This window comes from Talaromyces proteolyticus (assembly GCF_021365285.1).
Source record: "Talaromyces proteolyticus strain PMI_201 chromosome Unknown BGW36scaffold_10, whole genome shotgun sequence".
NCBI classification, from domain to species: Eukaryota; Fungi; Ascomycota; class Eurotiomycetes; order Eurotiales; family Trichocomaceae; genus Talaromyces; species Talaromyces proteolyticus.
In genome coordinates this window covers 1,093,655-1,106,234 of record NW_025764286.1, presented here as the reverse complement: position 1 = coordinate 1,106,234, position 12,580 = coordinate 1,093,655, and the positions used below count along the sequence as shown (strand labels likewise).

General features: G+C 43.4%; 4 protein-coding genes across 4 annotated transcripts; 3 read left to right on the top strand and 1 right to left on the bottom strand.

Annotated features, from left to right (window-relative positions):
• Positions 1–800: 800 nt before the first annotated feature.
• On the top strand, positions 801–5,438 carry BGW36DRAFT_362518 (uncharacterized protein; the record flags this gene model as incomplete). The annotated part of the gene is made up of 3 exons (XM_046214381.1): positions 801–1,324; positions 1,414–3,604; positions 3,657–5,438. The coding sequence occupies 3 exons, from the start codon at positions 801–803 to the stop codon at positions 5,436–5,438; spliced, it is 4,497 nt and encodes a 1,498-aa protein (XP_046068849.1).
• A 687-nt stretch (positions 5,439–6,125) lies between these two features.
• On the bottom strand, positions 6,126–7,855 carry BGW36DRAFT_31459 (S-adenosyl-L-methionine-dependent methyltransferase). The gene is made up of 9 exons (XM_046212537.1): positions 7,714–7,855; positions 7,617–7,657; positions 7,507–7,557; positions 7,405–7,411; positions 7,305–7,349; positions 7,097–7,251; positions 6,982–7,038; positions 6,552–6,915; positions 6,126–6,499 (listed from the first exon to the last, which is right to left on the bottom strand). Exons 1-9 carry the CDS (start codon positions 7,765–7,767, stop codon positions 6,257–6,259), a joined length of 1,017 nt encoding a protein of 338 aa, XP_046068848.1. The 5' UTR covers positions 7,768–7,855; the 3' UTR covers positions 6,126–6,256.
• A 170-nt stretch (positions 7,856–8,025) lies between these two features.
• Positions 8,026–10,147, top strand: BGW36DRAFT_385624 (cytochrome P450 CYP542B3). The gene is made up of 4 exons (XM_046216931.1): positions 8,026–8,241; positions 8,293–8,696; positions 8,748–8,959; positions 9,029–10,147. Exons 1-4 carry the CDS (start codon positions 8,063–8,065, stop codon positions 9,860–9,862), a joined length of 1,629 nt encoding a protein of 542 aa, XP_046068847.1. The 5' UTR covers positions 8,026–8,062; the 3' UTR covers positions 9,863–10,147.
• A 1,362-nt stretch (positions 10,148–11,509) lies between these two features.
• On the top strand, positions 11,510–12,538 carry BGW36DRAFT_410141 (uncharacterized protein; the record flags this gene model as incomplete). The annotated part of the gene is made up of 6 exons (XM_046219129.1): positions 11,510–11,560; positions 11,588–11,839; positions 11,892–11,911; positions 11,954–11,998; positions 12,055–12,122; positions 12,171–12,538. Exons 1-6 carry the CDS (start codon positions 11,522–11,524, stop codon positions 12,536–12,538), a joined length of 792 nt encoding a protein of 263 aa, XP_046068846.1. The 5' UTR covers positions 11,510–11,521.
• Between the last annotated feature and the right edge of the window lie 42 nt (positions 12,539–12,580).

Below are 12,580 nucleotides of genomic sequence, written 5' to 3'. Positions count from 1 at the left end.
GAGTATGCTAGCTCTATGCATGTCAATGGCAGGCGAAAGGAAACGAATTTGTTAGATTGGAAAATCAACTTCCGAGCACTAATCGTACCATTCTGCCCCCCAGCTCCGTCCCTATTGAAGATTCCTAACCCCTCATACTAATACGCGGTAATTCTCAATTAGTCCAATATAATATTAATTCCCAATGAAATCCGTATAAATACCGAGTTAACTTTGACTTGAACAAGGAATTCATACAATCTGACATTAAGTGACAGGCTCGTCAGCTAATAGTATACATGCAGCAGATCAATCAACATAGTCACCATCAACAATTGCAACTCTAGTTCGAATTATTTCATTAGTGAATTAATATTCAGCGAGGCTGAAACCTGCTGCTGTTTGCAAAATGTAAGTAGTGGTGCTTAATGCTCATATTCACTGGTGCATTTGTGTTTTACACTAACCAGTGATCAACGCTTGAGCCTCGCCGGAGTCTGGAATCAATCAATCTTACTCCCGGAATTTCGACTAGGCTGTGCGGCTGACTACCTAGCCTTTTCTCTAGCTTGTTTTTGTTCAAGCACATGATGCTTGAACAGTTGAATGGGCTTCTGTATTTAGTTAGGCGGTTATGCATCAGCCCCGGACGAGGGGTTTCTTCTACGACGCAGCTTCAAAAGGTCCTATCCTCACTTGCCAGGCTGGGTAAATTCAATTTCGAATATATTTTCTCTAATGCGGCCAGTCCTTGCGGCTGTCTTATCTCACCATTGAAGAAGGAAATAGTGGCAGGATAGTGCCTGTAAAACAAATCTAACATGGCCACTTCAAGACCTACGCAGCTGGCACCACTGTCCACGGCAGAGGAGGAGCTGAAGAAAATGTGGGAAGAAGCCGAACGGGAATTCAATCAATTAACAAGAAAGAACTTGAGAACAGATCACGAGAAGGGACTCGACGATGTTCTGCAAGAATTCGAGAGAAAATACCAACCCCCTCAAGGAGGGAAACAGTCCGGCCTCGTATCCAAAGAGAAAATCAAGAAAACGATCGCAAATGTCCTCAACTGTATCCAACTCCTGGGTGGCATAGCCGCGCAAGGTGCATCAATTGTTTTCGGACCTGCTACTTTATGTTTTAACGCAATCTCGTTCCTAATCGACGTACCAGGCAAGATCGCTCACGTGTATGAAGGAATAGAGAGTTTATTTGACGAGATATCTCACTTTCTCTCTCTGTTCAAAGTGTATCGACAGTATGACCGGCTTGACTCAGAGTTGAAAGATGGTACGCACAAGCTCATGATGTCTATGGTCCGAATCTGTGGGCTTTCTATTAAAATGTAAGTCAGGTTTTTTGAAAAAGAAAAAAGAAATGGGAAAGGTTTCAGCCCTAGAATATTGGTCTAATACTCAAATCTTCGAATTCTAGAATCGATGGCGGAGTAATGCACCGTATCAAGATCGGAATGAAGGTTACTTTTTTGAACGACGACTCTGGCGTCAGCGCTGAACTTGTAAAATTCAAAGACCTCATCGAAAAACAGAGCCGAGTCACCGGCGCTATCACTCTACAGCATGTACTTGAAAGCGAAAACGGCATTGCCAAAATTCTTCAAGAAGCCTATGTTCATGCCGAGCAGCTCAGTAGCATTGATATCAAAATGGACAGCCTGGTTGCTGATATGACCGATCGCAAGACACAGAAAATCACAACTGGACGAGTCGATACTGTGGCAAGGATGCTATCAAAGACTACAGAGCCCATCCAAGAAGCAAAACAAGCACTGCAAACTCTTAGGGATGGCCTACTGACCCAGAGCGCCCAGTGGTTGTTGCAGGATCAGAGATTCACAGACTGGAAATCCCCAAATTCTGATCTATCTCCACTTCTTGTGCTTTCTGGAGGCCCAAAAACTGGAAAGTCTCATCTCCTAGCAGCCATCGAAAGAGACCTTCGAACAACCAATACAGGAGTGAGCATCGCATATTACGCTTTCAGTGAGCATGATACCAAGAGCACAAAGGACAAAAATAAGAATGAAATTATCGACGCGCTTAAGTCAATGGCTCTTCAGTTAGCTGCACAACACACGCCTTACGCAAAACAAATATCAGGAATCAAAGATTTCCAGCCACCGGAGGGAGGCAAGAATTTGGAGAAACAATGGTGGGAAAAATTGCTATTTTCAAATATCAAGTCTTCTCGACCTGATGAGGAGATAAGTATCGTACTGATTTTCGATGGCTTGGATGCGTTAAAAGAAAACGCTACAAAACTTGAAAAGCTTTTGAATGACGTGCAACAGCCAGGTCGCACAGTGCCCCAGACTAATGACTTCAAACTACGAATTATTGCAACTGGGGATTGGGACGACTCCCAAGTGTTCGTTGCTGGTGCCAAGCCCATTCAAATAGTTACCAATAACAAGCCTGCCATTGAAGCTTATATCAACCATGAGCTAGAAAAGGATGAGATCCTCCAGGGTCAACATTTTGAAATGGTCGAACTTCTCAAATCAATCCGCGAGAATCTTCCAGAAAAGGCCAACGGGTCATTTGCCGTTGTTCAACAAAAGTTAGAAAGGATCAGAGAAGCAGTAGAATCTAATGCATATCTGGACGATACCGAGCAGATTTTAGAGGAAGACCCTGCTAAAGACCACGGAAAGATTGCGCGGAAGGCTCTTAGTGACCTCAATACAGCTTTGCAAGCTCAGGAGATAGAGCAGCTGAACGAGCTTCTTAATTGGGTGATCTTTGGATATGAATACTTTGGGATTGACCACCTTAGGGCCGCACTATTCTTGAATACTGGGAGGTCGCCATTACAGCCATTTGAGAAAACGTTGAAAAATAAATATATGAAAATATTTTATCTGCGTGGAGACGTGGTAGACGTGGACTCAGACATTGAAGAATTATTTCGAAACGAAAGTGTGTCTGCAATTGAGAGACCATTTGCGCCCGACGCCGAAGGGGCGAAAATCTCAATGACAGTATCCATCAACCAGGCTGATCTTCGTAATGTTCAGCAATTTTTTTGGGATCTCACGGAGAGGGTTGGGATCTCAAGATTCGATTTTTTGGAAACCAAAGAAGCCAATGATGGCAAAGGAGTCATCCACTGCGAAGAGGTTCAGGCTCATTATCACATAAGTAGACAACTTCTAAAACTTTTGAACGATGAACCTCATGATAAGACAAAATGCCTTGTCAAATATGCTCTTGGGAATCTCCCAGAACATCTTCAAAGGGTAAAGGAAGCACTGGATAAGAATAAACTTGGCGCTGTTGAACGAAAGGCCATTGCTGGAAGTCTTGTAGACCTTCTTAGTGATGTCGAGGGAACTGGAAATCTTTGGAATACTTCCAGTGAGACATACTCCTGCTGGATTCGGGACTCGGGAGTTGAAACCATTCAAAACTGGTTAAACGATACTGAGACGCTCAAAACATTAGAACCGAGAGAAAAGCGTTGGGTAAGAAAACATACCGCAAAGTCAGAAGGGAAAGCAGGATTCTACAAGCCAATAACGCTTATGCTCGCCAGAAGATGGCTACAATCCCGTGGTTGGAATCCGTATGCCATTTATGAATGGATTGACAGATTCATTGAACTCGTAAGTTGTTATTGGAATCCACCAAACTGACGATCGTACTGATCGAGAGCAGCAAAAATCAGAAGACGATAAAAAAGAATCCGACACTGCTGATAACGACGAAACGGCTAGTAACGGAGATGCATCCAGTGAAAGTAGTGATAGTGACGACACGGCTAGTGATGGGTATCCATCCAGTGCGAGTAGCGATGGTGACGACGAGACGACCAGCAGTGAGGATACTGATAAGCATTCAAATTCCATTCCTTCCGCCGCCACGTGGGTGCAACAAATGCTGAACCTTAGAGACGATGACTTGAACTCTCTGTGGTACGAACGCATTGGTGAAGCGTACTATCATGCTAACAAGTATGAAGAAGCAAGAAACTACTTTGAAACCGCCAAGAAGTTTCCTGAGAGTAGTTGGTCAGTTGTTGTAAATTGGACCATGGCGGTATCAGAATTAAGTGAAAAACAGCCTACAGAAGCCGAAAAGAAGGAAATGAAAGAATCTGCTTGCAAAGAAATGGAGTCAGCTCTCACATACTTGAGAGCTCGATGGAAGGATAATCGTGATGATATGACTATCTACGAACGTGAATCCTTTATTCCAGCCCTCAAGCACCTTGCCTCCTGGCAAGAGGAACTCCAAATGATAGATCGTACTGTCGAGCTTTACAAGGAAGCCCTTGTGGTTGATCCTCAAGACATTCAAACGTATTTCGACCTTCTAAAAATTTTGTTTAAACACGAAAAGAGGGAGGACGCGAGGGAGGTACTTACTCGGATCTTAAAGCCATCAGATGAGCTCCGTGACCCCGACATATTCACCTTGCTGCTTCGAGAAATTACCACAGATGAATACAATGAGGATAATCTCAATGTGGCCAATTTCTTAGTAAACATTGCGCAAACAGATAATACACTAACCGAGAAGACTCTAGAAGGATTCAGCAATGCTATTCAAGATGCCAGAAACAATGATTGGACAATGAACGAAGGGCTTCTCCTCCTATACCAAGGCATCCTCCAGGCTCGAAGCACCACAGAAAGTGCTAGGCTCCAGCACGCGATCAACTCTTGGGAAGAATGTCAATCACTTTATCTCACTTCCAACTGGGACTTGATAAATACCCGACATTTTGCGGCACGCTTCGTCACTCAACACTATTTCAACCAAGCTGTTCGGCGGGATCACTCAGCTGAGGAGAGAGAACAACATTTGAACAAACTCTTGAAACTTTCTCGTCTATCACAGACCTGGAATCATGGCTTCAGGCCGACCTCCTTTTTAGCATCGTACTACGTAATGCAGGGTCGTCAAGATGAGGCACGCAAGCTGTTTCGAAATGAGATGATAGACGCGCTATGTATCCTCACAGACAGTGATCCGGACAATGATCCGTATGGCTACAAATACCTAGCCGACTTACTGATGCACACAGGCGATGACTTAAACTCTCTCATCGCTTGGTCCAAGCTATCGCCGTCTGTCTGTCGAGAGTTCTTCCGATTGAATTGTGATGGTCGCTGCGGGTTATCCTGGACCCATGCTAACGAGTTGTATATCTGCCGTTATTGTCCGGATACCCAATTCAGTCCCGCCTGTGTGGAAAAGCTGCGTGAAAACCAACTCGACCGTTTCATCTGCCATCGTGATCACGAGTGGCTGTATGTCCCGGCCTGGACTGAAGAAAACGTCCATGGAGCTGGTGAAGATGCGGTATGGGTTCCTAGCGATCTACCATCTGACGAAAATCAAGGGAGGGGTAATATTTTGTCCAAAGACGACTGGTTGAAAGGTATTCGTGAGACCTGGGGCATTTCAGAAGAGGAAATTCGGGGTGCCTCATAAGGATAAAGCCACGCCGTGCTGGACTTTCTTAACTACACTTCCAAAAACGTTCCTGATATACGGATTTAACTGAGAAGGAATCTCAAACTGCTATCTTTAAGTAATGGTGTATGATCAGATGTTCTTATCTAGAAGCTGATACCATGTCCTCAGAGCTGAGTGAATTCTCTCTTTCCTCACTGGATTGGCTTTCAGGGTCTCTATTATTATAATGCTGAGTGTGATGCAACGGCTATATTTAAACGGACCGGACTACTCCCAATTGGATAATTAGATATAGATTCCACCTGGCTAAATTTCCATCCTTCTCTTGAAGCTTCACTCCATTCAAAGAAAAATCATCTTTATTTGCAGATTTAAATGCTTCCTTTGGTATTTTACTCACACTGAGCTTTTTGAACTCCCTCTTGGTGTATGCCATCTGACATTTTTTTCCTGTTACCTTCATATTCTTCAATGGGACTACCACAGCACCATTCAATTGATGATAAGGTTGATATACACCTTGTCGGGTTGTGTAATCTTGGTGATCTTTATATGGTAATGAATACGGCATACGGGTAAAACTGCAACTGCACTGTAAGGCAGGGACGTGCAGTCAACAAAGCTTTAAACAATTATGCATTCCAAAGAAAAATTAAACTTTCCGAAGATGTGTGGATTAGTGTAAGTTTTTCTGATTATGCAAGATCAGCTCAACCAGCCAAAGAAAAGCGATTATCTCTTGAATCTCCCCGGTAAAGAGTTTGAAATATTCCGATCATATGACGGATTGCAAGTCATTTCGGTACAGACTTTGTGTACTTGAAGCTTGGCCTTCAGGAGCTTTGACCCGGTTTGTGACCCACAACATATCGACAAAACGTATATAGAAGCTTAGATCTATCATTGAACTCTTTCTTGACATGAGCCAGCATGACTTGAGTCTCAAGGTCTGACCATCCAAGCACACGGGTAAAGTATCCCAGTGTCACGGCCTCGAGAGCCTCATTCATTTGCACTTGAAGAAATGCCCCTAGCTCACGAAGCTTAGGATCCTTAGGCCATGTACCTATCGGTGTCTAACTTCTGCTTAGTTATGGCTTTTCGCTATGCATATGAATAAGGGTATACCTTAACAACTTCTGTTCGCACATCTTCAAATCCCGCATCTTCCAGATTTTTTGCGAACTGCGAGGCATAGTTGAGCGGCCTACCCAATTTTTTGCTTCCCTGGTCAATTAGTTTCTGCCATTTCATGATTGACGAATCCTCTGGAAGTCCCCCAGAAACCTGAGAGTAGAACCAAACGTCAAATTCTTGAATCTCGATCCATCCGTTAGGATTCAAATTCTGCAAGGCTTGTTGATAGAGCCGCGGCCAATTGCCAATACTGCCGGCCATGCTGCGTTGGTGAATGTAGTCAAAACGTTGACTTGGCGAGTAATCCCAATCTTCTTCTAGATCATCAATTATGAAGCGACAATTGGGGGCAGCCCTTCCTGATACGTCAGTGTTGAAATAAAATCTTTCGAAACGTTCAATAGTTTGCAGATTGACCCACCATTGAGGTTGAATAGGAGTAACATCGACACCCATTACTTCTGTTTCTGGATATTCACTATCAAAGCGTGAGTAACCGATTGATAATTCCCATTCATTGAGAGAACTGGGCTCACTCTGCAAAATCAAGTGCCCAAATTCCAGTTCCTGTACCCATGTCCAACGCTCGCTGCGGATTCGAGATGGGAGCAATGTGTAGTCGACCGCCTTGCGCTAAGCTGTAGATATGGTGCAGCATGTCCAGACGATCTTGTTCTTTCTCATCATTGGGCTAATCTACTGATAAGTCATAACCAAAAAGTATATACCGTAACAAAAACGTACGAAAATGTAGTTGCCTTCTCGAAGCTGGTGGTATCTTCGGCCATTCTAAACGACGAATTAAAATCATTGCAGCAATCAATCAAACGTTGCATGGTTGTACCTCGTATCTAAACCACAGTACTAATATATGAGATTACCAAAGAAAAATAAATAGATAAATGGAGATGTAGGTGAGAAGGAATGAGAGATACATAGTACTTACACATATGTTAACACCGATGACGATAACGAAGTTGTCATTGAATTGATATCGCTGCACGACTTAGCAAAAAAACATTTCAACGACTGAAAATAAGAAAAATAAAGGCTTACCCTTCTTCATAGGCCGAGTCACCATCGCTGCTCTCAGCATTCTACCATGGATTAGCTCCTGGAATTGAATTGGAATAGCAATGATATTCAAACCCACCCGAACGTCAAAAATAGGGTCGACAATACCGTCGTCCCTGCTCTCTCGACACATTACAAATCAGGCAACAGTTTCGAAGCACTCTAATATATATAGAACGTAAGATCTGTTTTGGCTATTTGCATATGGAACTGCGCTTGGTTACACGTTCGAGTTTTAAGTTACCTGGCGCTCGGACCGAGCCGAGACCGAAGCGGGGTACCTTAGACCCCCATAATTTGTTCATTTAGACTAGTGCATATAGCACCTAATTGGACAAACGTATTGCCAAGCACCAAGGATAAAAACCTCCGTGGCGCACACATGGTTTCTCGTGTAACATGTTCGCGGAGATATCAATCAATGAAACATGAGATATTTGCTTTTGGAGACAGGGGGTGCCTTGCTTGGCTTCCCCCCCTTAGTGTGGCTTTCACTGTATGCACTCGCATTAGCTTTCATTTATCTCATCTGCTTGGTTGTATGGAGGATGTTTTTGTGTCCGCAAGCAAACATACCCGGGGCGACGTTGGCGAAACTTACATTTTGGTAAACAAAAACCATTAATTGGGTTAAGCGACGACTAACAATCGTATTCAGGTACGAGTTCTACTATGATGTTGTCAAATCTGGTCAGTACATTTGGAAAATTCGCCAGCTGCACGATAAGTACGGCCCGATCATCCGCATCAATCCAGAGGAAGTCCACATTCAAGACGCCGATTTCTATGACGAAGTATACAGTGGGGCAACACGCAAACGCAATAAATGGTCTTTTTTCACGAATCAAAGTGGATTAACTTCATCGGCCTTCGCGACCGATGACCATGACCTTCACCGGATGCGTCGTGCGGCGCTGAATCCATATTTTTCGAAACAAAGAGTCCGACAGCTGCAACCGAGGATCGAGAAGAGTTTGAATAATTTGCTGGGGAGAATTAATGATTTTATGGTATCTGGAGGACCTATGACGGTGGGGTTGGCGTACGCTGCACTTGCCAACGGTCCGTTCTTTGTTTGCTTCCGAGAGATAACAATGGATTAATGCTATGTAGATATTGTCATGGATTATGCTTTCGGGCGCAGTGAAAATCGATTGTTAGCGCCGGATTTCGACCCCAGTTTCAAAGAAGCGGGTGAAGCTGGGGCAAAGCTCGGTCATTTGGTTAAGCAGATGCCATGGCTACTACAAATTATGAAATTATTGCCAGACGGCTTGCAGGTAGCACTGAATCCCGTGATGGCGAGCTATATCAAGCTAAATCAGGTTCGTTGCCTCAATGCAGATTAGAAACCTTGATTATTTTGAAGCCATGCTGAAAGAGAACGGTTATAGGATGTGATTCGTCATGTCACCCGAATATATTCTCACCGTCATGACCCACATAGTCAATACAACTCACAAACCACTGTCTTCCATGAAATTCTTCAAAGCGATTTGCCGGAACGTGAAAAAATTCCGAACCGTCTCTGGCAAGACGGACAGGTTACTGTCATTGCTGGTACATTGACCACTGCCGCTGCGCTGTCGGAAATCACGTTCCATCTCCTTGATCAGCCGATGCGTCTACGAAAATTAAAGACAGAGCTTGATTCCATAAGTTCTAACTCGGAGCAACTTCCAGACATCGCGAGGCTGGAGCAGCTCCCGTACCTCACAGCCGTGATCAAAGAGGGATTGCGCTTAAGTAGTGGCATTAGTACGCGGTTGCAGCGTATCGCTACCGAGGAAACGTTGACCTTCACTACAAGAAATCCCTACCAGGATAGTGATAACGCAATTAGAAAACAGTATATTCTCCGCCCTGGTATCCCTCTCTCAATGACCGGTCTCCTCATCCACCATTCACCAACTTACTTTGACGACCCCATGGCATTCTGGCCCGAACGCTGGCTAGAAAACAAATCACTCGACAAATACCTCGTCCCTTTTTCACGTGGCACGAGGTCATGTGTGGGGATCAACCTTGCTTATGCAGAGCTGTATTTGACAATCGCCACAGTATTTGGCCGATATGGAAGCAAAGATGTACACTCACCAAGTGACGTGGGATGGTTGGAATTGTACAAGACATCTAGACGAGATTTGGATATCATTGGAGATGGAGTAACGCCTTTATATAGAGTAGGTACAAAGGGGGTTGTGATTAAGGTACATCCGATGGATTGATATAATATTGACGGAAACAACCTAGCCTTAACTGCTGACGGTTCAATCTTGAAACACGAAAGCAATGTTTTTCAAAGATGTGTTCCGACTTGACCAATACTGATACATTTAAACATTTATTTCGTCATCGGGGCTTAGCTCGTTTTGCAGGCTATACATCGCCAATCTGACTAGATCAATCATATTTCGCGAAGGTTGGTCCCTCTTTGATGAACTTAAAACATCTTGCAATTAGCCACTGCCATGTCAGCTTGGCGATAAATTAGGTCTTTGAGTACAAGCAAATAATGTTAATATAATATATTTAGAATCTTGATTTTTTAAAAGCATTATGAGTTATATTATTGAGGCATTTTTAGTACGAATTTATCAGCATATATTCATTGAATAGACCGTATAAATAGATATTAATCAATACTATTTTTTATAGCTAGATGGTGATTTTATTCTTTATTGATCAAAATCATTATTATTAAAGGGAAGTAATTTTCTTGCTCGTAATCATCTTAGTTATGTAGGCTGGTAGAATATGAGGTTCATAGTGATATAATCCAACATCGTCGATCAACTAGCGTGCACATGCCTTAGCATCATGTATCATTTGAAGGGCAGACGCTGATCTTTCGGATTTTATTATTTTCAACTTTGTTTTACATTCGAACAGCCCATGTCAGACAACCCTAATTGTGTACTAGAGCTTTCCTGTGACGATAGCCCATTTTCAATCACCGGTAAACCCAGACGACTCTCTTATTCCACTTGACAAACTTGGTGTTGACAGGTATAACTCTCTCAATCTTCATTATTTGATCTTTTAGCCATGTATTGTATTGGGATTGCGGTATATAGTCTAAGTTATATGGGCTGTCTACCACATACGACCATAGGGTGTGGAAAACAGGGCTTCCCGTCCGCTCAGCCGTACTTAAGCCACACTGATAAACGTGGTCAGAAGTTAAATGAGCCCCGAGGGTGTCGCTGCTTTATGGGTGACAGGCGCTAAATCATGGGTGAGTATAGGTGAGATGGGTGAGAATTTGGTGAGAATCTCACCCACTAGGGTGAGTGGGGGTGAGAAGGGTGAGCTACAGAACGCTACGCAAAAAGGCTGCAGTCATTCCTCCACCTCTGACATAAATAGAAAGGGCTTCTCCCACTTCTATCCGTTCCTTTTTGTTGTCCTATATTCCTCGATTCCCCTTTTCATCACGTGATCATGACTGGGTCCATGGAAACTAAGTTGGAACGTCTGAAAAAGGCCGCAGAAGCCCGTGGATTCACAGAATAATACCAAAAGACTGTGGAGACAAAGGAAAATGTTATCAGCAGCAAGAAAAGGTCTCCAGCGACCAATGAGGTGTATAACCGCGCCATGAATACATGGAAACTGTAAAAAGAATCTGGTATGATCCTCTAAGAGATGATACTAAGCATTGTGAGGAAATAGGTAGCTTTTATCGAGGAATCAGTCTAGAGATAGAGTCTTCGACACCAGTGAATCTTGCCCCTCTATTCAAAGTCTTACGCTTTTTACAGAGAGTTATATTACGCTTCGCGAGGGGCCCCTACCAAGTCAGCAATCCGTCTTGCAGAATCTTACTCGTTTCACGAGTGAATAGAAAAGGATAAAATCAATTGCAATACCTAAACACCTCAAAAATGATGCTTACAGCGTTTATTCTCTATTTTCCCTTTCTTGTAAGGTATCTACTAACTGGATGGCAGTATATCAGGAATGAGCTTACTACAAAGTACGGACTGAGCGCCAAACATAGAGAAAAATACCCTGTGACACGGATAGACCTTAATATTCTAATTCAACATCTTTACACAAGTGATACGCATGATTATGTGCATGAACGCGGTCGTTTTCAACAAGCCTTTGGCCTGTCACTATTTTCCTCTTCCAGGGCCCGAGCAGGCGCTATTGTTGAATCCAACACCTACCAGGACATCAATAAGGCTCTTTATTATCAGGTAAATTACTTCCAATTCTTTTTATTAAACCAACTGCTTAATGCCTCTATAGCACCTCTCCTTGAACATGAGGTAGGATACTGAAGAGAACGTCAAATATTAGGTTACCATCAGACCAGAGTTTCTAAAGGGTCATCGTTATGACGATGAAACCATTCTGTACGGTTTTTGCAGCGATGTTTACTTTACATTTGATCACTACTAACAGAAAATAGGCCCAAGAATTGGATCGGAGAGCAAAAAATTCTTAAAAGAGCTGGTTCCACACCGGCTGCTACGCAGGGTGAAGCATCCAGGGTTGGAGTTAAAGCTTAAGATATCGGTTTATCAGCCTCTCCCCAAGACTTTGGTAGGTTTGGTATATTTCCTGGTTTTGGGGCTAGCCCTTTAAGCGTCTCAATCTTCTCTGGTTTTGGCGGCTTCAGTATGGGCGGAGATATGTTTAGTAATAGCGCTAATCCCAACGCAAATGCCGCTTTGCAAACCGGCTTTTCTGGCTTTGGTGGATTTCCTATAGGTGGATTCTCTGGATTCCCTGGGATAGCTGTCTTTGGAGGTGCGTCCGCCCAAGTAGCTGCGCCAATTCTACAGAGTGGTGGGATTGTGAATGGTGCTTATACAGCCGGGTCTACCGCGACCACCAGCAATACAAGTCCTGCTACCATCATAAGAGAGGTTAAGGGCCTAGATGAAGACTGAAAATCAGACAAGGCTGTATATTCTGCTGATATATTCACTAGA